The sequence below is a fragment of the Oculina patagonica genome, chromosome 13, assembly GCF_052425735.1.
Source record: "Oculina patagonica isolate OP01 chromosome 13, crgOcupat, whole genome shotgun sequence".
Lineage (NCBI taxonomy): Eukaryota > Metazoa > Cnidaria > Anthozoa > Scleractinia > Oculinidae > Oculina > Oculina patagonica.
The window spans coordinates 23,510,409-23,535,994 of record NC_135770.1 but is presented as its reverse complement, the minus strand read 5'-3'; the positions used below and the strand labels follow the sequence as shown (position 1 = coordinate 23,535,994).

At 37.7% G+C, this 25,586-nt stretch overlaps 2 protein-coding genes and 2 long non-coding RNA genes across 4 annotated transcripts; 3 read left to right on the top strand and 1 right to left on the bottom strand.

Annotated features, from left to right (window-relative positions):
* Window positions 1-201: 201 nt before the first annotated feature.
* LOC144636401 (uncharacterized) lies at window positions 202-8,187 on the bottom strand. The gene is made up of 7 exons (XM_078495606.1): window positions 8,114-8,187; window positions 7,767-7,982; window positions 5,565-5,824; window positions 4,007-4,121; window positions 3,238-3,274; window positions 1,359-1,491; window positions 202-1,129 (listed from the first exon to the last, which is right to left on the bottom strand). The coding sequence occupies exons 2-7, from the start codon at window positions 7,834-7,836 to the stop codon at window positions 617-619; spliced, it is 1,128 nt and encodes a 375-aa protein (XP_078351732.1). The 5' UTR covers window positions 7,837-7,982; window positions 8,114-8,187; the 3' UTR covers window positions 202-616.
* Window positions 8,188-12,239: 4,052 nt separating this feature from the next.
* Window positions 12,240-15,195, top strand: LOC144636468 (putative skeletal organic matrix protein 5). The gene is made up of 4 exons (XM_078495681.1): window positions 12,240-12,479; window positions 12,578-12,620; window positions 13,187-13,313; window positions 13,812-15,195. The coding sequence occupies exons 1-4, from the start codon at window positions 12,272-12,274 to the stop codon at window positions 14,328-14,330; spliced, it is 897 nt and encodes a 298-aa protein (XP_078351807.1). The 5' UTR covers window positions 12,240-12,271; the 3' UTR covers window positions 14,331-15,195.
* A 1,671-nt stretch (window positions 15,196-16,866) lies between these two features.
* Window positions 16,867-19,311, top strand: LOC144636621 (uncharacterized). Its single transcript, XR_013567574.1, has 3 exons — window positions 16,867-17,115; window positions 17,546-17,618; window positions 18,311-19,311. It is a non-coding gene; the product is annotated as an uncharacterized LOC144636621 (long non-coding RNA).
* Window positions 19,312-21,382: 2,071 nt separating this feature from the next.
* On the top strand, window positions 21,383-23,834 carry LOC144636620 (uncharacterized). Its single transcript, XR_013567573.1, has 3 exons — window positions 21,383-21,631; window positions 22,062-22,134; window positions 22,827-23,834. It is a non-coding gene; the product is annotated as an uncharacterized LOC144636620 (long non-coding RNA).
* The last annotated feature ends 1,752 nt before the right edge of the window (window positions 23,835-25,586 follow it).

The following is a 25,586-nucleotide window of genomic DNA, read 5'->3' as shown; positions in this document are numbered from 1 at the left end:
GAACGATACTTGGGGGATTGTTTGTCACTGGAAATCTATAAATTAGCTGAACTTTTTCGTTCGGTTGTGGTCACTCGAGTTTTGAAAAACTTTGCGGACAGCACTGATTTGGATTAACGCGCCACACCACCTTGTGACGTCATCTGTACGTCTGTACTGTAATAGATGACAGGCATCAACTAATCACAACGTGCGCAATAGCTCATTTATTGTATAAATTCATATAGCGTCATAAGCCGAGCTTCTCGACCAATAAGAAGGTCTCATTCTTGTATTCACCTTTTGAAATTATACTTATAACAATTAGTTCACAATTAACTATTAGTTCACAATCTATTAGTTGATATTAATAAATTTATGAATTAAAGAATTAAAGTTTACGCCATGGCACTTCAGCGGCATAGCGATTTAGAGGATTAGCGAACGACAGCCTACTAACAAATCATCACAAAAATTCATTCAGCATTCGAGAGGTGAAGGTAGCTAAGATAACATCATTCTAAAGTGGTTACTTTTTTTACTACACCACGATGTATGTTTACCATGGTTTTTAAGTGATAATTAATAACAACAAGTATAAAAAGGGTGTTTTGGGGTTCAATTCATTAGATCCTTCTCACTGCACCAGAATGTAGCCCATGGCTTTGATTAATTGATTTCCATCTTGGGAATGTATTGCTGTGTTTCCACACGTGTTGGAGTCATCAGGGTATCCTCCTGTACCAAACCCGATCCTTGAGTCGCAACCGTTGCAGTCGTTCTCATTGTTTCCTTTTATACCGATTCTTGTCCTAGAACCAGAAGAATGACACGCAGCATTGAACCCTTCTTTGTTACAGTGGAGCTGCAAAGAGGCTTCTGGACCAATCAGCGTCTTCCACATGTTACGACCCAGTGAGGTGGCGCGGTATTGCCCGTCAGCGATCAGTGAGTAAAGAGAGTTGGCCTGCTTGTTGATGGCAATGAAGTTGATGTGTTGGCCGATCTTCATACCAAGACATATCTTGGTGAAGGGTGTGTTCCAGTAAGTTGGCAGCTTGGTCTCAATAGTGTCCAGTCCAGTCTTCCCTCCAGAAAGATCGAACGGTTCTTGGTTGATCCAAAGGTTGGAATCGTAATGAAAGGTTCCCTTTGTTAAGAAAGCAAGCAAATGATTTAAAATTGATAAGATTGATAAATGGCAGCTTGGAGTGCAAGTTGACTGTACCAAGAGAATATTTTCTTGATTGTGCCTCATATTCTTTGCCGAAAATGAATAAAAGACTAAATTGCTAATGTTAGCTTATATTCAGACCCTCCATTTGGCCTCTCCGCTTATGACGGAATAACAACATGCGATATTATTGTTTAGTCGGTACCTTGGTACCGTCGATCTTCATGACCAGCGTCCATCCACCACCTCCGCATGCTCCAAGGTCATCAGTCATGTGACAGTAAACAGGAATTGAAGCTGATCCAACCTTCAGAGGGTAATCTTTGTTACCCTTAGACCTGATAAATAAAAGACGATTCATGATCATAAAAAAACATACAGTTTTTAGCTAACAGAAAAACAGTGAAAGACCGCACAGATATTTCAAGTCAGTGGTAAGATTTTCAATGACTGTAGTAAGTTTTGACAGTGATGGGCTCCTGCTATTTCTCAGGAACATCAAAACATGACGGTCTTCGTGTAGAAAATTTTGACTGACACAACTGTGTGAAATTTTGGCTTATGGGTGTAAATTACTGGGATCTCCGTTTATTAGTTTCTGCTTATTACTTTCCTATTTCTTTAAGCAATAGACCGCACTTTCTAGGGCTAATAAAACCACGCGGGATGTTGGGAGAACACGAGAAAAGCTTGTAAATCACGAGCCGTCAGGCGAGTGATTTTCAAGCTTTTCCAGTAAAGCCCTAGAAAGTGCGGTTTATTGCTTTTATGAAATTACTATAGAAAACGTTCGTCAAAGAAATAGGAATCTATTTTATTTTTCGTGATCAAATGTGTTATTCTCAACAAGTTCATCGGATGGCGCGGTAAACCAATCACAGCGGCTGAAAGAATAAAACACGGGTTCAGTTCCACACACAAAATTCAGGGTTCGACGCGACAAAAACGTTTAAAAGTTCTCTTAAAGCTATAAAAGTTAAAAGAATGGAAAGGAAAAAGGCAAACTGACACGGTACAAAATGTATTCAATCATTTTAAAGTTCTTTGACGTGGAAATCTAGCAAATTGTGGCCGGAGTCATTTATCGCGAAAGCAAAAGACTACACGAAAACTTTGCAAGTTTACAAACTTCACAGACTGACGAAGGTGTTGAGAATAAAGGTTAGTTCCAAAAACTATGCTTTAGAAATTTGTTATGAGTTTATTTATTCCGTATTCTTTCGTTTTTGCCGAATAACTGACTTCGCAGAAAGCACTGAAAGCACATAAAACTAAAATTATAATTCAAGCGCGTACAAGGACTCAGCGTAAGTTTATACCATCAAAATAATTCAAGTAAGCTTTCATTGCGACCAATTTGGTGCAGTTTAAATTCCTTTCAAATAACATTTCCGAGTTAATGTTGAATGGAATGATATCCATGTTTTTAATGTTTTTCCACCCCGGTGAAAGCCGAACCGTTTATTGTGTTCCTTCTTCTGCGTTTTTGTTTTATTCTCTAGTTCCTTCGTTCCAACTGTGGTAGGCGGAAAAATTATATTTGTGATCCACCCTCAGTAAATTTTCACAATGAGAATCATATCCTCCGTTTTAACAATCAGATAGACCAAAAGAAGACATTAAACTAACGTTAATTCTTCGTCCTTATGCGTAATCGAGCGTAGTGCGGCCATGTCGGGACGTAAGCGGGACTTTACCGGTAGAATAGTACATAGGTTTTTTGACCGATTCGACCAATCAGAGCGCGCGTAGTATCTGAGTTATTTTATAATTTAAAATAGATCCGCCATTCCCAAAGTTTTCTATAAATGATTGACAATCGTTCAATTAAAATGGATTATCCTTGCACGACGTCAGATCTAGTGTTTGCAATGAGATAGTATTTATTATAACTTAGGTAGCAGAGCCGCGCATTCATATTCAGTATACGTCAGCGTGTACCATAACTCGATAGTGCACGCTTAAGCTTGAACCTATTGTTAAATATCACGTTACTTCGTTTAACGCATCTCGGCTTTATTTGTCAATGAAAGTCATACATATGCTGTTCGTCTTGCCAAAAGGCAGTTAAATTTGCTACTTACATTTTGTTGTCGTACAGGTCCTTGCAGGTCTGTAAAGCTGACAAGAGAAATGTATAAGAACATTGGCCGTTTTTATGCCAGAGACGTGTTACCCGTCTGGTCGAGTTGCGGCAAACATTTCTTTGTTCGTCTGGTTATGCGTCCCCAGTATAAAGACGGGAACAAGACGAGTTACCCGTCTAGACGATCGAGCTTCATTTGGAAATGCGTCTTGAAAGACGAATTACGAAAGGTAGCTCGTCTGGGCGTGTTACGCATCTTGTGCCCGCTTTTATACAAGAGACACATAACCAGACGAACAACAAAATGTCTGCCGAAACTTGACCAGACCGGTAATACTTCTCTAGTATAATTAATTAACATAATATTCTTTTTATTGTTGCTAGTGATGCTGGCGGTGGTGGTAATGATACAAAGAAACTACTTTGATCTTAAAGGGGAAGCATCACGGGAATTTAGTGTAACTTCAAAAGTCTTGACGAAAAAAAAAAATCAAAATCCTCGTGATATCGGAACGAGGTAAAAACAGCAAGCAATTTTAGTCGTATACTACGCAGTTATAATTTAAACCTATTGTTATTAATTACGGTGCAATAGAGGTTTATCGACAACCTTTGTTATATTTTGTTCACGCATACCACCTCATGCCTTTGTGCGGCTCGATTTTCTTGTATCCAACATTTACAACGGGGCAAAGGGGACAATAAGCTTAACTATTTTGAAAAATCGTGTCGAGGGTTCATGTTAATAAACTACTGCCTGTTTTTACCTGTTTCGCAGTTTTCTCCCGTAGAGTAAGATGTGCACACGCAACGGTATCCCTTGTCTGTAAATCCATTCAGGCAGGTGCCATTATACAAACAAGGATCACTGGAGCACGCGTTCTGATGACAACAAAATACAGCCCGCAATCAGTTTTTTGTTAACCTAAGTTGCAATGCTACTTTAACCCTATCCAGACCGGGCTTTTTTGGACCTTCTCAGACCGGGGGGGGGGGGCTTCGGAAGCCCCCCCTATGTAACTTCCAGAATATTTAAGCAATCACCATGAAACTTATAGGATGTATTGTTTTTTTAAAAGTCTTTCTTTTGGTATACGTCACGTGGAATGGTGACGTCACATCACGTGACAATTACATCATGATGTCAAAACAGCCGCCATCTTGGATCTGCCATCTTGGATTTCAAAATTTTTCCAAAATGCCAGAAAACCACCCAAAATCACTGCAAAGTACTCAAAAAAAATGTGCTTTAAACTCGTAAAAATGTAAAAATAATTCCATTTAAGTTCATTTTTATTAACAGCAACACGCAAAATTACAAATTTGGGAAAACATGCCTGTCAAAATGCCGTTGCCATGGTGATGTCAAGTTCCTGACACACCATCCAACCCTACCAAATTGTTGCCAGATAAATTTTAGGAAAACTCAGAAAGTTTGGCAGCGTTTGGGTAAATCTTAAAAAAGTTATAAAAGTTCAAAGTCAGCGCGGGCCTCAAAAGCCCCCCCGGTCTGAATAGGGTTAATCTTCTACGGGTTACAGCTCATAACCTTATTGACTTGGAGAAAAAATAAATGCCCGCGATTTTTCCTTTTTAGATCTTTTATCCGCAGTTTGCACATTTGATTCATTCCACGTGAATCATATTTATCCGTGGTTATCTATATCCATATCTAAATCCGTGGTTACTATTCATCAATAAAAACAAAATAAAAAGATCCACAAATGAACTACATTAAGTACCTGCAAACTAAAACTTAATAAGTGAGGATACTTGAGCCTAGCTTCACTTTGAGCTGGTCAATAATGCGTGTTCTCTGTGCCCCCTTAACCACATTTTTGCCTTAAAAATCTTTTTTTATCGCCCGAGCAACCACCTATAAATGCTATTTCGATTTTCTTCAACACTAAAGGGGGAAGATAAAGTACTATCCCAACATTTGTCTTAAGCCCGGGCCAAACGAGGATGAGAGTTGGTGAGAGTTCAAACTCTCGCTCTCGTTTGGCATGGAACTCTCATGCACTCTCATCGACTCTCATGCGCTCTCATCGACTTTGAACGTGCTCAAATTTTTCGTGAGAGTCGATGAGAGCTTGACGGACTCTCGTTCTCGTTTGGCCCGAATTGATAATAGTCGATGAGAGTTGACAAAAACTCTCATGAGAGCCAACTCTCATCAACTCTCATCCTCGTTTAGCTAGAGCTTTAGATTGAGGTTTCGTAATATAGTTCCATCGTGGAGTATTTGTTGTTGTCGTGTTTTTTGCAATATATCAGCAGTCTAATCTTGACATGTATCTTAAGAACTGAATATTAATTTGTTACCTCAGTGCCGGTGTAGGTAAACCCTGCTTGCGGTGTAAGATCTCCCGGGTGCAAAGATTGATCCGAGTCACTCAGTTCGCATACTACCCTGTCATTTATTGGTGGACCGATGTTGATTGACACGCAGCGACTCTCCATAACACATTGACCTCTGCAAGAATCACGTGTACCCAGCTGTAAGGAAAGGTTCTTAATCACGTGACCCTGCAGAGCAAAGCCATCCTTTTCAGTAGTAAATTTAACGTGTCGCCCGCACGTGCCTGAAAATAAAATAATAATATTATTAATGAAATCATAAATGAAAAGAAACTCTTTATGAAATGCAGGGAGTTTATTAGTTTTGCACAACGTATATCTTTCGCCATCAATGAACTCTTTTGCAATAACGAACATTTTGATATTACCGTCCTATAGATGTTTCCATGGCAACAAAATTTACGATTTTTGCTTTTAATCGATATTATTTCTTAGTTATCTATTTGCATCTTTTTTTACTAAATCCAGCAACACTTTGTCGAATTAGGCAATCAATCAATGAAAGTTATTTAATGCTAATTTTTGAAGGTGTGAACTTTAAAATGTCAAAGTCTAAGATGTAAATTAGGTCATATCTCTGTTGTTTGGCAATTTCCTCTTTTATTTTGATGGCAAAATAATGTTGTCATAAGTTTCTAAAGTTTTACACTCCAGTTGTAAAAATAAGTAGGCGAAATTGGTTGTTTTCCATTTTTTCACCGTTAATCGTTCTTATTTGTTCTTTCATCTTATTTTAGACATAAAACTTATCTAAAATTTAATCTTGATTCAGTTTGCCATTTCGGAAATAAAGCATTTTTAAAGTTATGATGTCCCGGATGAACTTGTTTCTAAAATGTCCCAACGGAGCCAATTTTTTGTGTCGCGTTTCAGCTTTCAAACATGAAAATAATTTGAAAACGGATAAGGAATGATATTGACAGTAGAATCTGCTTCATTTCGTGTTTAATTGTATGGTCGCAAATTTGATAATTTTCCAAAACTACATATGTTTTCGCAATACGTAGGTTATGGAAACGTAACGTAGGTTATGGAAACGTAACGTTACAAAACTATAATAATTAACTATAATAAAATCTGCATATGCCTACTCCATATCTTATCAGTTTTCTGATGCCTTAACAAACCAAATAGTTTTTGTAGCAAAAAATAATTTAAAATAGCAGATCCAAGATGGCTAATTGAAAATGGAAGATATTTAAATATTTAAGACGTTATGACTATCTCAATTATGTTGCTATCGACAAGCTCCACGGGTAGTACCATCTTCAATTTAATAACAGTAATTTAAAATTCGACTAATAGACTGACGACTCTTTGTTTATGTGCTGATTGACCCTGATTAAATTCTGGTTTTCTTAATGACAACTGCTTGAACACCTCTCCTGGGTGCAGCTTTTACAGTTAAAAAATCTTCGAACGGAGCTAAAATTAATGATAATGTGCCAATATTTAAGGATCGATACGAAAATGTTTGCTACAAACGCTTACTTTCTGATCTTTCGCTTTGAGATTTAAAGTGAATCAATATCGTGATCAAAAATTTTGAATACACTGTTTTATAAAATATATTTTTCTTTCTTTTTTTTTACAATTACGCGTCCAAATAAACAGAAGTGAGCTAGGAAGGTCAACGGCATTTCAAATTTAATTTAAGTTTTAAAACGCTAATTTATTTCCCAATTTATCAATGGTGCCATCGTCAAATGCTTTCACGGAGTTTAATTTGGTAAAATGTGCGGAAACAATGATATTTTTGCCGGCATTCAGAAGAAAATTGAAACATTTCACTATAGTGTGAATGCCCTAAATTTCCCCTAGAAATCATTTTCAAGTTTGTGTACCCCAAGCTATATTTGTTTAGTAAAAATACAGCTTTTTTTCAAGGCTGACATCTTCTGCAAAGAATGCACTCTATATCATGCTAAGAGTTTTTTCCCTCGTATCCTTTATTATTATTATTAAACAATTTCTGTTCGTAGTTGTATTTTTTGCCACTTTACACCTTTAGCTAAAAAATGTGTTTTCAATGTTTTAATTGTACTTAATGTTCGCTGACAAAGGACGTTTTTATTATAAAGATTGACAATTTCATCGAGTTACAGAATAAGATAAGCTCGAGATATTTTTCAAACAAACTTTGCACTTTAATGGTATCTCACTCACCATGATTTGCGGCTGTAACACGTTGAACCCAAGCTCCCCAAATTATGGACACGAATAACGAAATAAGCATTGCAGCCGTCTGAAAAAACTTCTAGAACGTCAAAATCCTGTGGAAGCACTCACTTGCTCACAACAAATTAGACGAACGCTTTTTTGGCTGCACTTAATATGTTTCAAGGCTTGTTAAAGGCAACCATTTGCAACTCGATACTCAACCTTAAAGAAGTGGATATTGTCACTGTTAGTCATTAATTATGCAAAACGTAAAACGTAGGCCCAACTCGATAAATTATAAAACACTACGGGAGGAGTATGATTATAAATATAATGTCGAACGTCATACATACATTTTTTCGTCTTCTGATCACCTTCGGAATTTCGAGGCATCTTATTTTACGTTAGGTCTAAAAGAGGTTTGTGTTTTTGAAATTTCTCCTTTTAATGTTTTACTAAAATTCACCTGCAGATTTGGAACACAATGAACTCCGCAGGTAAGCATAGTGCACTTCTTTGTGTCTTCGTTAGCTGATCTAGTTAAGTACTGAGCATGTTTTCCGGTCGAGGTGATCAGGTGTTCTTTCGAACAAATAGTTTCGGAAATCGAACGATCTCGAATACACTCGTTTTTTCTGCAAGAATATTGTTTTTTTTTTCGGCCCAGGCTGAATATTTTTATTGTTCTGCCAATTTAGGGCTGAAAACTTCTTGTGAATATTCTAAAAAAAGTTATAACGTATGACATTTCCCTTTTAGAATGTATTGGGGTATTGATAACAAGTGTATAGCTTCTCGCAGAAATATTATTAGCATCAAACGTACGGCTAGTGCTGCTTTTGTTGCTTTAGTTTTGTCATTTAGAGAAAGTAAGAGTTTTAACGGTTTAGTTGAAACATATAATTGTACTGTATCTACATATTATCAACACACAAAATTTCGTTCTTTTCAGAATCTCAGCGTCGGGTTTATTCGTAAAATATTCTTAAAATTTCGCAAATTTTAGCCTCGATATTCTAATAAAATATATTGTTATAGAAAAAAAAGAGTTTACAATTCGTGATTAACAGCTAATAATTAATAAAGTTTTGAAAGTTCTCAAAATTGCACGAACCTTTAAGCGAGTTCAATTTGAGCACTTTCAAAACATTGCAAGTAACTCTTAATCACGAATTGTGCACGGAGGTGGTGCTGTTTTCTATTTATTTTGTGTTTGGAACGGTAAGCTTTAAAATCCTCGGTTTGTCTTCAGACTACTTTGTCTTGACCTCGGAAATCTTTTTTAGTCTTCGGGCCAACTTCGAAAATCTTTGGAAATCTTTGGTCCAACTTCGGAAATCTTCGGAAGACGTTGTGTCAACTTCGGAAAGAAAAGTTATAAGGTATTTACGCCTGCGAAATACAGATAGGATTAACTGTACCGCTTTCATCTAAGCAGAATCTAGTACTTATTTTGTTCAGTGTACAAATGGTGAAGAACAACGGCTTGTGACAGCTGAAGGCTGCGTGCTTGCGATTTTTGATGGTTTTATATGCACTTTGTCTATGTACCGGTTAACTCTGTGATTTAACTTTGGTTTCCTTTTGTGAATACCACTCTTGTGAACTTTAACAGGCACAGAATCGTCCAAATGATCTAAAAATAGTAGTAGTACCTAAGAATTTAGAAAAAAAATATTTCTTATCATATTGTTTTATTGTTAAATGGGACAACATTGGCGGGTGTTTCCGTGAGGCCCTCTTCACGAGGTCAAAACATTTAATTGGGGGACGTTAATTGTTTTACATGCGCCTTTGCAACCGTAGGCTGCGAGCAGGCTCACTCACAAGCATTGAAGCCGCTTGATCGTGTCGGAGAATCAAGCGGCTTAGCTGATCGTGCTTGTGACCCAGGGGGGAGGGGGAGAAACTTCCTTTGTTACACGACTCAAAAATGCGGCATAGCGGTGCCGGGCAACCGAGTGTGCGCAGTAGCTATCGAATGGTTGCTAAGGGCATAGTGAATAGCTAGACAAAGTTCTTTGTTTAGTTCGTATGTTTTGTTCTTGACCGTACACAAAACACAATAGCTATTTGCATCTTGTTTGCTTCTTTGAATTTTGCCGGACATCAAAACAACTTTCCTCCATTAACTATGCTAAAGGGAAAGGGAAAACAGTGATAACGGTGACCAATCTGGCAAAAGTGAGGTTTGCAAATTATACTTATTAAAAAAATTGAATTGATTTGAGATGATTTACCATTTTTTGGTTGTTAAATGTCAACGCTGACAAATTTTTCGCTTGTTATTCCACGTCGCCAAAATATTTTCAGTGACGTGAAACATCAGGTGCGAAATCAGGCTGAAAATGCAAAAAACATCTCAGCGGAGTGAAACATCAAATGCAAAAACTGCCATTATTCGCATATTATACACATGCTTTCATTGATATTTAAATCTTTCCGAGAAAAACAAAACTTTGGGTGACGTCTTCTTAGTAACGGCTTGATTGACTCAGATACCGTTTCCCGGCACCGCAATGCGATGGTGTGGTGTGACCCAAAGGTGAGACTTCTCGCGGGCTATTGCAGCCTAACTGTATGTAGCGATAAGGACGCTTCGAATTCCAAAGCAAGCATCAATATCCTTAACTTGGCAAGGTAACTAATTTGAAAGAAATCACTCCAAGTTTGGAATATTGAAAACATTGGGAATTTTGAAAATTGACTACCAAGGCTTTTGGACGGAAAATAAGAAATGGTGCTCAAGGCATAAGAATTGGTCGTTAACACGGTGGTTTTGTAGATCGCACACGGCCATAAGAAACTCAGTCAGATAGATAATTTAATCAAGAATTGATCAGTTCCCTTCAGACCGGAGCTATCAAGTTCATTTTAAGAGGATTCGCACAATTGCTCAGAAGAAACCAACGATTGAACAAAGGTACCAGTTGACTTTCTTTTCGTAGTGTTTGTTTAACAACAACAACAACAACCATTTTATTTTGCCAAATTAAATAGAAGATAAATTACAGCATAAAATAAATTAACTAAAATAGGCAAAAAAACTACTCAGAGTAGAAATAAACTAAACGAGCTGAGTAGTTAAAAAAAAAAATTTAATTGCTTTGACAAGGTTGTACATAAAAGTAGACAGAAGTAAAATAAGACAATTACTAAGTAATTAAGTACCATGCAGACAAAATGAAATTGTTTGTTCCGTTTTATCGCTTTAACCAATTAGTGTAAATTCTGATTCACAATCGATGAATTAACTGGTTTACACATAATTATGCAAGCGAGCAATTGTGTTTGCTTTTCTAGTGATTTTTATCGTTATTTTGCAGTTCTTGAGAGTTCGTCTCGGAGAATATTCGCCGTGATTCACTTCGCCTTTGGCGAGTAATTGTTAAAAATTCCAATCCAAGAAGACGATCATAATTATTGCGAAAATGCAGCAACAGTGAGTCAGCTAAGGAGAAGTAGCCTTTTTAAAATTCTACTTTTGACAAGAATTACCATTTCGCTAGGTTTGCAAAAATTTTTCCACTATACCCTCCACTTTTTTGGTGGATAAAAACGGAACCCCTCCTTCCCCCCCCCCCCCCCCCAACCCTCAAAAGAAAGGGTTCATCTCCTCTGCTTTTATTTGTACAAGTTGCACTTTTCTGAACGAGGCTGGGCATATTTACTGTGCACTTGCTAATGTAATCCTTTTAGAACGGGGAAGGCGCAATTACGTCTCGTTTGTGAAACTCACTAAGTTCGCATTTTTAAGTTAGTCGGAATAGAAGAAATAAAACCTGGAAACAGGAACTTCATTTTGAGCCAAAAAAGGAATAAAAGAAACACGTTGGCGATGTGTGCATTCAGGCTTTAATTCCAATATATGAGTTCGATTATTATCGTTGTCATATTCCCGGGAGTGCATCAGTTACGAGGTTTTACGACACAGAAATTGATCTCACCCCCTCTCGCCCGAGGATTTCAGTAGATGGATCTAATGCTACTAATTGGAGGTGACTTTATTCGCGAGTAAGGTTTAATTTCCGAAGCAGAAATATTAAACCGCGATACCCAAAGCTTAAACTAAATCCTAAAGCGCAAAGCTGAACATGTTATTTACCCAAAGCTTAAACAGGATTAAAGATAAATTTAGCCATTACCTGAAGTCGTGCTGTCATGTTGGTCAGGACCTTTGCCAAAAAATATACGCGCGCGTTATACGTTATTGATTAAAACTTATTTTCAAACTTCTTCTCATAGTTTATCTCCACGAGGGAGAATGCATTAAATTTTCCCTAAAATTTCTTAAATCTTAAAACAGCAAAATATTTCTCATGCGATTTTGTAATTATCGTGATTCGGTGCAACTTCCTGAGGAAGTGCATGTACGTGAGCCAAACAAAAGCACAAGCGTGTAAAGCGTTATGGGTAATATTGAGTTTAAGCCCAAAATTAGCTTAAACTGAATTCCGCCCATAAAGGTGTGCTGTTTTGAATCTAGAATCACGTTTTCAGGAATTTTCAAAATGCGCGTGTTATTTGCAGTTAGTATTGGCTTCTCTTTATTCTTAGTCGTACTGATCGCTTCGTCGCGAGCCAAGGCAAACCAATCACCGTATTCCGACAAGACGATGGTCTGCAATTCGCATGTCGGCAATGCCATTAAAACGTTGGAAACGAAACTGGAAACGCTTATCACACTAGTGAACAAGCTCTCCACTTCACAACCACAAGGTAAACACGGAGAATCCTTTTTGTTTGATGTTAACGAATGCGGTTTGTAGGGAGCGCTTTTCATCTCAGATCTAAGCTGTTAATTATCTTCTTAACAGCAAGCCCTGCCTCTTCTTGCAAGGAACTTTATGACAGACACAGGTAAGTTTTTGGTTAGAATACCTTTGAATATACGATTATACGATATCGCTTATACACATTGTATACTTATAAGCTTAGGATACTTTTAGACACACGGGGGAGGAGAGCGGCGCTTGTATTCATTAAGTGCTAATTCAATAAGCAATTTTTTGATTTTACAAAATGTGTATGTAAATAAACACTTTTTCGCGTAAACTTATTTTGTTTTCAAGACGACCCCTGACAAGCATCTTTCAATCAAAGGTTCTATAGATTATCATATTATGGAGTTGTTGTCGTTTTTCTTCAACATGTTTGAGAGTTTGTAAAAGGGTATTGTCTCGAGCCGTTAATACCCACGATACCTTGACCTGAAACATGAAATGAATGATTTTTTTTCCTCGTTAAACGATGATGTTGGGAGTTTTGAGGGGGATCACATGGCCCGGAGCTGCGAGATCACGTAGTTTGGAGCCTCGAGGTACCATAATATTTATATATCCAATTTTGTGAAGCGAATAAGCTTGACAAAAAGTAAATATAGGTGACGTGTCCCTTAAAAATAACACAATTCCCTTTCCCAAAAGGTCGCTAAGAAGCCAAGTGTTTGTTTTGATGTTTGGCTTACAAAGGGTTCCTGTCTACTGTCACATGGAAAACTTTGGATGTGGAGATGGAGGATGGACGCTGGCTATGAAGATTGATGGCACAAAGGTAAACATTAAAATGTAAAAAAATATCTACAATCCAACCAGTATTGAAGTCCTAAATGTAACAACATATGGCCGCTTGAATGTAATATCAAACTCTTAAGTGAAGAACCGAGATTGGCTCCTGCGTACTGTGATAGCTTGGACTTAAATGCTTTAACCGTGCATAACGTCATCAATAACGTCACTAAAGTCACTGGTTATTATAACCACGTGATCTGTCACGCCAACTGTCACGCCATCAGCCACGTCATAAAAATGGCCTGTTCCCACGATAAATTTAAAAAGCATTTTCGGAATTAGTTATATTACGTGACGGATTACTCGGTGAAAGTTTTTGTTTTGAAACAGTTTTTCCTCGACTTTATTTGTGTAGCTGTGATATAATGCCAAAAAACTAGAATATTTAAACTATTAAAAGCCTCCTTTATTCCAACCCGGGATTCCAAAAACTGCGGATATTTTACAGGAATGAAATCTATTTTTTTCTGTTCAATTTCAGAGAACGTTCCATTATAATTCTCGTTTATGGAGCGACAGAAATGCCTATGACCTTACAGGAGGCAAGACTGGGTTTGACACACAAGAAACCAAATTACCAACCTACTGGAACACACCCTTCTCCAAGATCTGTCTCGGAATGAGGATCGGCCATCAGACCAAGTTCATTGTCATCAACAAGCAGGCCAACTCTCTGTACTCGCTGATCGCTGATGGAAGATACCGCGCCACCTCACTGGGTCGTAACACGTGGAAGACACTGATTGGTTCAGATGCTTCCTTGCAGCAAGACTGTAACAAGGAAGGGTTTAATGCCGTGTGTAGCTCCGGTTCCCATTCTAAAGCAAGAATAGGTTTCCTTGCCAACAATGGGAATCACTGTAGTAATTGCGATTCTAGAATCGGATTTGGTACAGGAGGGTATCCTGATGACTCCAACACGTGTGGAAACGTAGCCCAGCACTTTACAGATAATGGAGAAAAACACATTAAAACTATGGGCTACATCTTGGTGCAGTGAAATGGAAAACAATAAACGCTCAAAGAAACGGCTTTCAAATATGTAGATGTAGTGTGGTGCACGAAAAAATTATAACAGTTGAAAGCCATCCTTCATCTTTTTTTGAATTTCAATATCTAGAAAATACTGCAACTTTTTCAGGTCCTTCATTTGTTTAGTTCGGTATGTTAACTAATTCAAATTAAATTGTGACCAAACAACTTAATTTTGTGACAAATTCATCAGAACAAAATGTAAATGGTGACAAACTGTTGGAAGAGCTATCAGTATAAGAAGATTTTTTTCTTTTTCATTACAAAACAAGTAGTTGTAAAAACGCTTGTGCCCAGCTTGTGCCTTGTGAAATGCAGAATTGTTTTTCAGCAACACATAGAGAACTTTCTCTATTTTGCTGACTTCTTTAAAATGAAGAAAGGAATAAAATTCCGGATCTTTTGACTCTTCCCTAGCGTGTTTCAACCGTGTAGCCAGGCCCTTAGAATCAGGCCAGGCCTTTAGAATCAAGGAGCTTCAAAGGGCACAAGTTTCGTTCTCATCGTCACTATCAAGCTGCTATGGTCGTCATACGCATCCTTCTGATCCTACAATTCTTCGTCTTGAGCTGCATCTCTCTCTCGTAATCTTTCTAGATCGTGCACAGGAAAACCTTAATTTTATAATTGCAATATTTGAAAACTTCTACATTGAGCCACTTCCATTTAATTTCTACTATTACAATATTTCAGGTAATAATTAAAGTGACCCCCCTTTCATTTTTGGGGTAGCCTCCCAACGTTAATGCCAACTGAGTTCACTGGGATAGGCCCGGCCAAGTCCCACTAGTCCTTTCCTCTCCCCATGTTCATAAAAAATGATCGGTCCTTAACTTGTAGATATATAGGCTCACACCACTTAATCTCTTAAATAAAATCCAAAAAAAATGTTTAGGAAGTGATGTTTACTTTCACAAGAGCACGCGTGTAGTGAGCTAATGAAAGAAACACGTTACATATTGCTCTTTCCAGAGGTTTACTATAGCACAGAAGCAGAAAAGCGTATCCGCCTGAAATGCCTAAAGGCATTATGGATAGTGGTAGTGTGGCAACTGGTTTTGCGTCTGTGACACGGGATTTGTTGCTCAGAACTCTTAAATACGGTACGGGCGATGAGAGGCCTTTCTTCGGCTGAAACTGTCGGCTAACTGGACTGAACGGACTGAACTGGGGATAGCTCAGAGCAACCACGCTTGCTGCGAGAGAGGAACTTGTCACGGGTTCCAAAGTACCGATGGATCTGCTACACTGGAATCAGGACACAAGAACTTGGACTTCACACGTTTATTTCTTCGTTTCGGCGTAAATCTTCTATGTAACTCCACGAGATGTAAATCAACTTTAAAATGATAACAGCGCTCTATATATACTAATGCTAAACCTAATTGCATCATACAAAGTACAATTGAAAGACGACTGAATAAAGTCAACTTACAACTCAAAGGTAAAGCGAGTAAGTTCAGCTGACGAGTTTGTAGACTAAAGTACAGCTAAATAAAATTTAATTAGAAGTGTTCTAAACTAAAAGCAAGATTGAATAGAGTCGGCTTGTTTGAAATCGTAAACTAACCAAACTTAATTATGAACAAAAGCTAAAACAAACAGATACATCTGTCAAATAATAATAATAATAATTATAAAAACAATATATAATTATAATAAAAACCTTCCCAAACTCCTTTGCAACTGAAAAATTGTCAATGCCAAATAACTTGGTCAGTTTGAAGTCAGCAGGAGTAGTACGTCGTATAGAAATAACTCTTACCATAAACTACTTCTTGTATAAGTCGTAGGACGATGACGTCATTAGTCACGTGACATTGCCCTGAAGTTCGTTTTTGCTCACTGTGACAAAGATATTTTGTTACTGAAAAAGCAGTCATTGCAGTTTGAAGCACATTGGTGTGAGGTATTTCAAACTGCCCGGGTACCGAAAAAAATATAAAAAATTAAGGGGGCTATGTACAATTTTCAAAAAGTGGGAGTCTGGGTACAAGTGCGTATCTGGCGTTGCATTAAATGTGAGGAAGCAAAAAATTACATGTTGGTAGATATTTATATTTTAAGTTTATTTTTATTACTTTTATTGTTATGACGTCATTGGTCACGTGACCAGAACGGACCGCAGTTTTAAATTCGCTTGAAAACTTTACCTGTATCTCTCTCTTAAGATTTTTTTTACGCCAAGTTGTAGCTTTTTAAATAGTGTTTTTAAAAATGGCCATTATTACTTTTTCCTAAAAAAGGACGGCAGTAAAAAATACAACTGAAAAGTTTGTTGGCTTCCTTCTCAACAACAATCTGCGGTAGGAATAAAAGAAAATTTTGCCAAAGGCTTGAGTGTATCCTCTTTATTATTGCGTTATCAGTTTCCTTTCATTGTAATTGCTTTGGGCGAAGTTGAACGTAATTTCTTTCAGACAAAGGAGTGGCGCTTGGGGAGAGTTTTAGCTGTGCCCCCCCTGCTTGCGGATTCCCCGCGGTCCGTATTGCGGGCGCATTTTCAAAATGGCGTCGATCGATTAGTGTTTTGATTTTGCAATTTCGAGTTCTATAGGATAGTTTTGTCAATGTTCTTTCTTCTTGACGCGATCACGAGTCCCGAAACAAAGGGTATTCGATATCCTTTATTTGTATTCCCGATACTGGAGAAGAATATGGAATGAGGACTCACTCAGGAGAAACGGTGGAAGCTTTTCGCACAAACATTTCTAACAGAGACTTAACACAGTGATGACCTAAGGTCACTTCAGGTAAGCGTTTCTCATTGTACTACAATTTCATTTTGAAGACTGGCTTAAGCTTATGTCTTCGGCGTTCATGTGAAGATTTATAAAAGTGCTAAAGATAGAATCGTACTAAAACTTAGCTGGTCTTAGTTCACTGGAATTAAAGCCGAGCTCGGCGATAGATCTTGTAGATAATTTTTTGAGGCGATAGTGTCATAGTAATGTCACTCAGTTCGTCGAGGCATGTAATTGCTATTTATATTTGTCATCTGAATGTTAAGCTACTTTAATTTAATAGGAATCGCATCCTTTAATTATTTATACGTGAGGAAATGTTTGTCAAAATATTGACCATGTGGTCATTTCCGGCCGCAAAGAAATAAATGATGTGTGATGATGTGTATTGTATTGCCAGACATAGATTGACGTTTCTCTTGCATTTTGTTGTATACAGGTAATTTGTGGGATTATTAGAATGTCTAAACAGGATTTACAGAATTCAGAACTGATGACTTTCTGAATTACTGGTGAGTTAAACTATGGATTATAACAAGTTCAGGCAGTTATTGATCTCTTCAGCCAATCTCAGCAATTCCCATCCTCCTCTCTTCACACATTCACTACCTGAGAAATTTTTAAAAGATCTACTTTTTGACCAAACATTTGCCTACGTTATAAAAAAGCTGTTTGACTTTTTTTTAAGGCATGTATTTTCAGTTGTTGGATGGCCTTCAGTAGCATTTTAAACTACAGCTAGCAATGTTAAATATTTGTTGTGGTTTAATTTTATGTTTGGTTTAAAATTTTTCAAACCAGTTTGATTTTTATTTCCTTTTGTTTCAGATTATGATAATGAATATGATGGATAAAATTAAACCACAACATATTCAAATGAAGACTGACATTTTTTTTTTTGCTAAATTATGATTAATGAAAGGAAGGGTGCCAAGAAAATTGATTTCTTCCTGGCCTGACCCAGGTAGACTGTGCAAGGTGAAACAATTATATGCTTGCCCAAAGCCCCATATTTCTCTGGAAAGATCAACATCAAAAAATAAAAATCCATTAATGTCATTTGGCTATCTAGCAAGTGGAAACAATTATTGAATCCACTAGCCCAAAATGAAAGCAGTCAGGTTTTTTTCACACAGTCTGCATGCTTAAAAATAGCAATTTCATCAAAATAAACAGTTTTTGTTTTTTTTGTTTCTATTTACAGGTGACTTGAAGAGTGCAATGACATTCCTCTTAGTCAAAATGAACTCAAAAATACACATTGTGTTGATGTAATAAAACTGTCACATGATTGATTCCCACATGTTGCCAGTTTAAACCTGAATATACTTTAGTGACATTTATAGCTATTTGTGTAATATGAACATCCCAGAACCCAATAAGGCTACATGTGAATACTGACACTTTATTACATGTAAGTTTTGAAACCATTCTGGGTTCATGACAAAACTATTTTGTTTTGGCATGATTGTAGATTACCCCGGCACATTTTTTGCATAACTGAAATGACTGCCACCACAGTCCGCAGTCACCATACAAATATCAAAATTTCACGCTGAACTGATTTTAATGTCACCGCAGTCCACAGTCCGACACAAAAAGTTTGGTGTTTAGATTGCCTGCCATCGCTGTCCGTAGTCACGCATTTCCTGTCTGCCACCGTGGTCTGCAGTCCCATAGTGAACACATGGGACAGAATGTTTTGTGTTTAGAGAGGCCTACTTATTCATTTCGGTTAGCCTAATATGCACTTTGGTTAGCCTGTTCACGGTTAGCTATCTATATTTGTAAGGGCAACACTATATATTGTTAACATGAAGAATTCTGGGTACACTACGGACTGCGATTAGGTTGCTTGCGGTTAGCCTTTATAATGTGTTCAGGATATCTACTGTTCTGAAATCCACTACGGGACTGCAAACCGAGGTGGCAGGCGATTATAACATTTACTAGCATTTCTTAGAATCAACTACGGGACTACGGGCCCCGGTGGCAGGCGATTAGCAGACTTTGTATAATTTTCAAATAAAACACTATGGGACTGTGGACCACGGTGGCAGGCAATTATAACAATTTAATTTCAATTTTGATCAATGGACTTCATGACTGCGGACTGCGTTATGAGTGAAATATAACTTAACAAAAACATTTCACTGCGGACTGTGGACCACGGGAGCAGATGAATAATGACGGGGTATTCTACAATTGCTCCTTAGTTTCAATAAAAATAATGAAATTACAGAGAATTTACAAAATTATTATCGCAAACCATAAATTTACTCTAGCGCAGGCTAAAGTGTCTTCAATAGTGTAAAGGTCGGGACAACTTATGCGACTTGACAGGTCGCGGCGACAGGTCGCGGCGACAAGTCGCTCCATGTGTACTGCTTTCAACTAAGTCGCTGCAACAAGGTGTTTGTTTGGTGCACAAACAGCGAATTTGGAAGAGTGGGAATGCAAACTAGTTTTCCATATTCAATATGGCGAAAATACATGACGCGCTCTCAAACCAGTTTGAATTCGTGCAACACGTCGCAGGGACAAAATTCTGTTGCAGCGACATAGTTTGTCGCATGTCACACTAGTCGACTGTCGCCGCGACGTGTTGCAGCGACGTGTCGCCTAGTGTGTCCAGACAGGGCTCAAAATAATTTTTGGATACTGACCGGTCATGTTGACCAGCCAAATCAATTTTTGCTCGGTCATGTCTCGTTTTTGACCGGTCAAAATATTGAGTATTTACTTTGAAACAATAGCCTATTCTGCCAAAAGTTTCGCCTCATAAGCTAAAACACTCGTTGTTAAAGAGTATAAAGGCTTAAGCTTTAATGTTTTGATCGCTAAAAGTGTCATTTTATTATGTTCGCTTTTTGAATTTCCATTTCTTCTGCGTTCTACTCTACATAAAATAAAATGCTCAGAAGCCGTAATGTTATGTTACTCAGCATAGGCGTACGAGGCGGGGGGGGGGGGGGGGGGCGAGGGGGGCTGCAGCCCCCCCAGTGCCGAAATTTTTCGGGCAAAATGCTTAGAATTTGGGCAACAAGCCTAGAGAAAGCATAAAAAATAAGCCGACAAATCTCAACATTACGATCGAAACGAATTACATCAACAGAAAAAAGTATTGAAAATATACCGGATTTTGTGGTTCAAAAGTCCAAATTTCTCATTCATCTGTTTTCGTTTTCTCTCGCAAAATTGCTATAATCATGGTCAATTTTTCGCGCAAATTTTGCGTGATCCCTCAGTTTGATTTAATTGCAATCACCTTTTCCATAGCTTTAGCGTTTGCGCGCGGTGGATCCAACTCTGATAAAACGTTTTGTCTCGGCTAGAAACTATTTATTATTATATCGCCGAATTTGAAGGCTGACATTTCGAGCATATTAATAATGTAATAATAATAATTATAAAAACAATATATAATTATAATAAAAACCTTCCCAAACTCCTTTGCAACTGAAAAATTGTCAATGCCAAATAACTTGGTCAGTTTGAAGTCAGCAGGAGTAGTACGTCGTATAGAAATAACTCTTACCATAAACTACTTCTTGTATAAGTCGTAGGACGATGACGTCATTAGTCACGTGACATTGCCCTGAAGTTCGTTTTTGCTCACTGTGACAAAGATATTTTGTTACTGAAAAAGCAGTCATTGCAGTTTGAAGCACATTGGTGTGAGGTATTTCAAACTGCCCGGGTACCGAAAAAAATATAAAAAATTAAGGGGGCTATGTACAATTTTCAAAAAGTGGGAGTCTGGGTACAAGTGCGTATCTGGCGTTGCATTAAATGTGAGGAAGCAAAAAATTACATGTTGGTAGATATTTATATTTTAAGTTTATTTTTATTACTTTTATTGTTATGACGTCATTGGTCACGTGACCAGAACGGACCGCAGTTTTAAATTCGCTTGAAAACTTTACCTGTATCTCTCTCTTAAGATTTTTTTACGCCAAGTTGTAGCTTTTTAAATAGTGTTTTTAAAAATGGCCATTATTACTTTTTCCTAAAAAAGGACGGCAGTAAAAAATACAACTGAAAAGTTTGTTGGCTTCCTTCTCAACAACAATCTGCGGTAGGAATAAAAGAAAATTTTGCCAAAGGCTTGAGTGTATCCTCTTTATTATTGCGTTATCAGTTTCCTTTCATTGTAATTGCTTTGGGCGAAGTTGAACGTAATTTCTTTCAGACAAAGGAGTGGCGCTTGGGGAGAGTTTTAGCTGTGCCCCCCCTGCTTGCGGATTCCCCGCGGTCCGTATTGCGGGCGCATTTTCAAAATGGCGTCGATCGATTAGTGTTTTGATTTTGCAATTTCGAGTTCTATAGGATAGTTTTGTCAATGTTCTTTCTTCTTGACGCGATCACGAGTCCCGAAACAAAGGGTATTCGATATCCTTTATTTGTATTCCCGATACTGGAGAAGAATATGGAATGAGGACTCACTCAGGAGAAACGGTGGAAGCTTTTCGCACAAACATTTCTAACAGAGACTTAACACAGTGATGACCTAAGGTCACTTCAGGTAAGCGTTTCTCATTGTACTACAATTTCATTTTGAAGACTGGCTTAAGCTTATGTCTTCGGCGTTCATGTGAAGATTTATAAAAGTGCTAAAGATAGAATCGTACTAAAACTTAGCTGGTCTTAGTTCACTGGAATTAAAGCCGAGCTCGGCGATAGATCTTGTAGATAATTTTTTGAGGCGATAGTGTCATAGTAATGTCACTCAGTTCGTCGAGGCATGTAATTGCTATTTATATTTGTCATCTGAATGTTAAGCTACTTTAATTTAATAGGAATCGCATCCTTTAATTATTTATACGTGAGGAAATGTTTGTCAAAATATTGACCATGTGGTCATTTCCGGCCGCAAAGAAATAAATGATGTGTGATGATGTGTATTGTATTGCCAGACATAGATTGACGTTTCTCTTGCATTTTGTTGTATACAGGTAATTTGTGGGATTATTAGAATGTCTAAACAGGATTTACAGAATTCAGAACTGATGACTTTCTGAATTACTGGTGAGTTAAACTATGGATTATAACAAGTTCAGGCAGTTATTGATCTCTTCAGCCAATCTCAGCAATTCCCATCCTCCTCTCTTCACACATTCACTACCTGAGAAATTTTTAAAAGATCTACTTTTTGACCAAACATTTGCCTACGTTATAAAAAAGCTGTTTGACTTTTTTTTTAAGGCATGTATTTTCAGTTGTTGGATGGCCTTCAGTAGCATTTTAAACTACAGCTAGCAATGTTAAATATTTGTTGTGGTTTAATTTTATGTTTGGTTTAAAATTTTTCAAACCAGTTTGATTTTTATTTCCTTTTGTTTCAGATTATGATAATGAATATGATGGATAAAATTAAACCACAACATATTCAAATGAAGACTGACATTTTTTTTTTGCTAAATTATGATTAATGAAAGGAAGGGTGCCAAGAAAATTGATTTCTTCCTGGCCTGACCCAGGTAGACTGTGCAAGGTGAAACAATTATATGCTTGCCCAAAGCCCCATATTTCTCTGGAAAGATCAACATCAAAAAATAAAAATCCATTAATGTCATTTGGCTATCTAGCAAGTGGAAACAATTATTGAATCCACTAGCCCAAAATGAAAGCAGTCAGGTTTTTTTCACACAGTCTGCATGCTTAAAAATAGCAATTTCATCAAAATAAACAGTTTTTGTTTTTTTTGTTTCTATTTACAGGTGACTTGAAGAGTGCAATGACATTCCTCTTAGTCAAAATGAACTCAAAAATACACATTGTGTTGATGTAATAAAACTGTCACATGATTGATTCCCACATGTTGCCAGTTTAAACCTGAATATACTTTAGTGACATTTATAGCTATTTGTGTAATATGAACATCCCAGAACCCAATAAGGCTACATGTGAATACTGACACTTTATTACATGTAAGTTTTGAAACCATTCTGGGTTCATGACAAAACTATTTTGTTTTGGCATGATTGTAGATTACCCCGGCACTTTTTTTTTGCATAACTGAAATGACTGCCACCACAGTCCGCAGTCACCATACAAATATCAAAATTTCACGCTGAACTGATTTTAATGTCACCGCAGTCCACAGTCCGACACAAAAAGTTTGGTGTTTAGATTGCCTGCCATCGCTGTCCGTAGTCACGCATTTCCTGTCTGCCACCGTGGTCTGCAGTCCCATAGTGAACACATGGGACAGAATGTTTTGTGTTTAGAGAGGCCTACTTATTCATTTCGGTTAGCCTAATATGCACTTTGGTTAGCCTGTTCACGGTTAGCTATCTATATTTGTAAGGGCAACACTATATATTGTTAACATGAAGAATTCTGGGTACACTACGGACTGCGATTAGGTTGCTTGCGGTTAGCCTTTATAATGTGTTCAGGATATCTACTGTTCTGAAATCCACTACGGGACTGCAAACCGAGGTGGCAGGCGATTATAACATTTACTAGCATTTCTTAGAATCAACTACGGGACTACGGGCCCCGGTGGCAGGCGATTAGCAGACTTTGTATAATTTTCAAATAAAACACTATGGGACTGTGGACCACGGTGGCAGGCAATTATAACAATTTAATTTCAATTTTGATCAATGGACTTCATGACTGCGGACTGCGTTATGAGTGAAATATAACTTAACAAAAACATTTCACTGCGGACTGTGGACCACGGGAGCAGATGAATAATGACGGGGTATTCTACAATTGCTCCTTAGTTTCAATAAAAATGAAATTACAGAGAATTTACAAAATTATTATCGCAAACCATAAATTTACTCTAGCGCAGGCTAAAGTGTCTTCAATAGTGTAAAGGTCGGGACAACTTATGCGACTTGACAGGTCGCGGCGACAGGTCGCGGCGACAAGTCGCTCCATGTGTACTGCTTTCAACTAAGTCGCTGCAACAAGGTGTTTGTTTGGTGCACAAACAGCGAATTTGGAAGAGTGGGAATGCAAACTAGTTTTCCATATTCAATATGGCGAAAATACATGACGCGCTCTCAAACCAGTTTGAATTCGTGCAACACGTCGCAGGGACAAAATTCTGTTGCAGCGACATAGTTTGTCGCATGTCACACTAGTCGACTGTCGCCGCGACGTGTTGCAGCGACGTGTCGCCTAGTGTGTCCAGACAGGGCTCAAAATAATTTTTGGATACTGACCGGTCATGTTGACCAGCCAAATCAATTTTTGCTCGGTCATGTCTCGTTTTTGACCGGTCAAAATATTGAGTATTTACTTTGAAACAATAGCCTATTCTGCCAAAAGTTTCGCCTCATAAGCTAAAACACTCGTTGTTAAAGAGTATAAAGGCTTAAGCTTTAATGTTTTGATCGCTAAAAGTGTCATTTTATTATGTTCGCTTTTTGAATTTCCATTTCTTCTGCGTTCTACTCTACATAAAATAAAATGCTCAGAAGCCGTAATGTTATGTTACTCAGCATAGGCGTACGAGGCGGGGGGGGGGGGGGGCGAGGGGGGCTGCAGCCCCCCCAGTGCCGAAATTTTTCGGGCAAAATGCTTAGAATTTGGGCAACAAGCCTAGAGAAAGCATAAAAAATAAGCCGACAAATCTCAACATTACGATCGAAACGAATTACATCAACAGAAAAAAGTATTGAAAATATACCGGATTTTGTGGTTCAAAAGTCCAAATTTCTCATTCATCTGTTTTCGTTTTCTCTCGCAAAATTGCTATAATCATGGTCAATTTTTCGCGCAAATTTTGCGTGATCCCTCAGTTTGATTTAATTGCAATCAGCTTTTCCATAGCTTTAGCGTTTGCGCGCGGTGGATCCAGTGTAAGATCTTGAAACAAAGCTGTTATTTTTGCAAATGTGATGAAGCTAGTGCTTTGACTCAAATATCAAGTTCTCAGGGCTAACTCAAAACTTTCAATGAGATGTTTTAACCCATTCATCCCTGAATGTTTGACACGCTTTTGTATAATTTTCAAGTGGGGAAAAAACAATATAAAATGGCTTCCCCAAAATACTTAAAGTTTTGCTAAAAACTGAGTAAAGTGAATAACTAAAATATTTCCGAAGAAAAGATTTCGGTGCAATGACACGTTCGGGTAACGCCACGAAATTAATAAAAGAACTATCTCGAAACTATCGTTCCTTTAATCAAGCAGGCAAGGTTTGTACACAACTATTTCAATGCACGTTTTTTATCCATTTTACGTGCCTCTTCATTTGGCTTTATTTATTTACCCATGCCATTTTTTTTTTTCGGGCAATAAGGTGTCCGCCCCCCCAGGTCCGAAGGTGCCCGTACGCCTATGTTACTCAGTAACATAACATTACGGCTTCTGAGCATAGTTATGTTACTCAGTAACATAACATTACGGCTTCTGAGCATAGTTACATTAGTTAATGACTTACGGGTGGAGGCGATCTTGGTTGTAAGCACTTTACTGGTCTTAATTACCGAACACTAAATAGTAATAGGACACATGC

What these genes read in the sequence shown, in the direction of transcription:
- LOC144636401 (XM_078495606.1), bottom strand. Translation starts at nt 7,836, where the DNA reads ATGCTTATTTCGTTATTCGTGTCCATAATTTGGGGAGCTTGGGTTCAA. An exon ending in GGGAGAAAACTGCGAAACAG is followed by an intron (nt 3,275 to 4,006) that starts GTAAAAACAGGC and finishes TTCTCTTGTCAG; the next exon opens with CTTTACAGACCTGCAAGGAC. An exon ending in GACCTGTACGACAACAAAAT is followed by an intron (nt 1,492 to 3,237) that starts GTAAGTAGCAAA and finishes TTTATTTATCAG; the next exon opens with GTCTAAGGGTAACAAAGATT.
- LOC144636468 (XM_078495681.1), top strand. Translation starts at nt 12,272, where the DNA reads ATGCGCGTGTTATTTGCAGTTAGTATTGGCTTCTCTTTATTCTTAGTC. An exon ending in CTCCACTTCACAACCACAAG is followed by an intron (nt 12,480 to 12,577) that starts GTAAACACGGAG and finishes TCTTCTTAACAG; the next exon opens with CAAGCCCTGCCTCTTCTTGC. An exon ending in TGAAGATTGATGGCACAAAG is followed by an intron (nt 13,314 to 13,811) that starts GTAAACATTAAA and finishes GTTCAATTTCAG; the next exon opens with AGAACGTTCCATTATAATTC.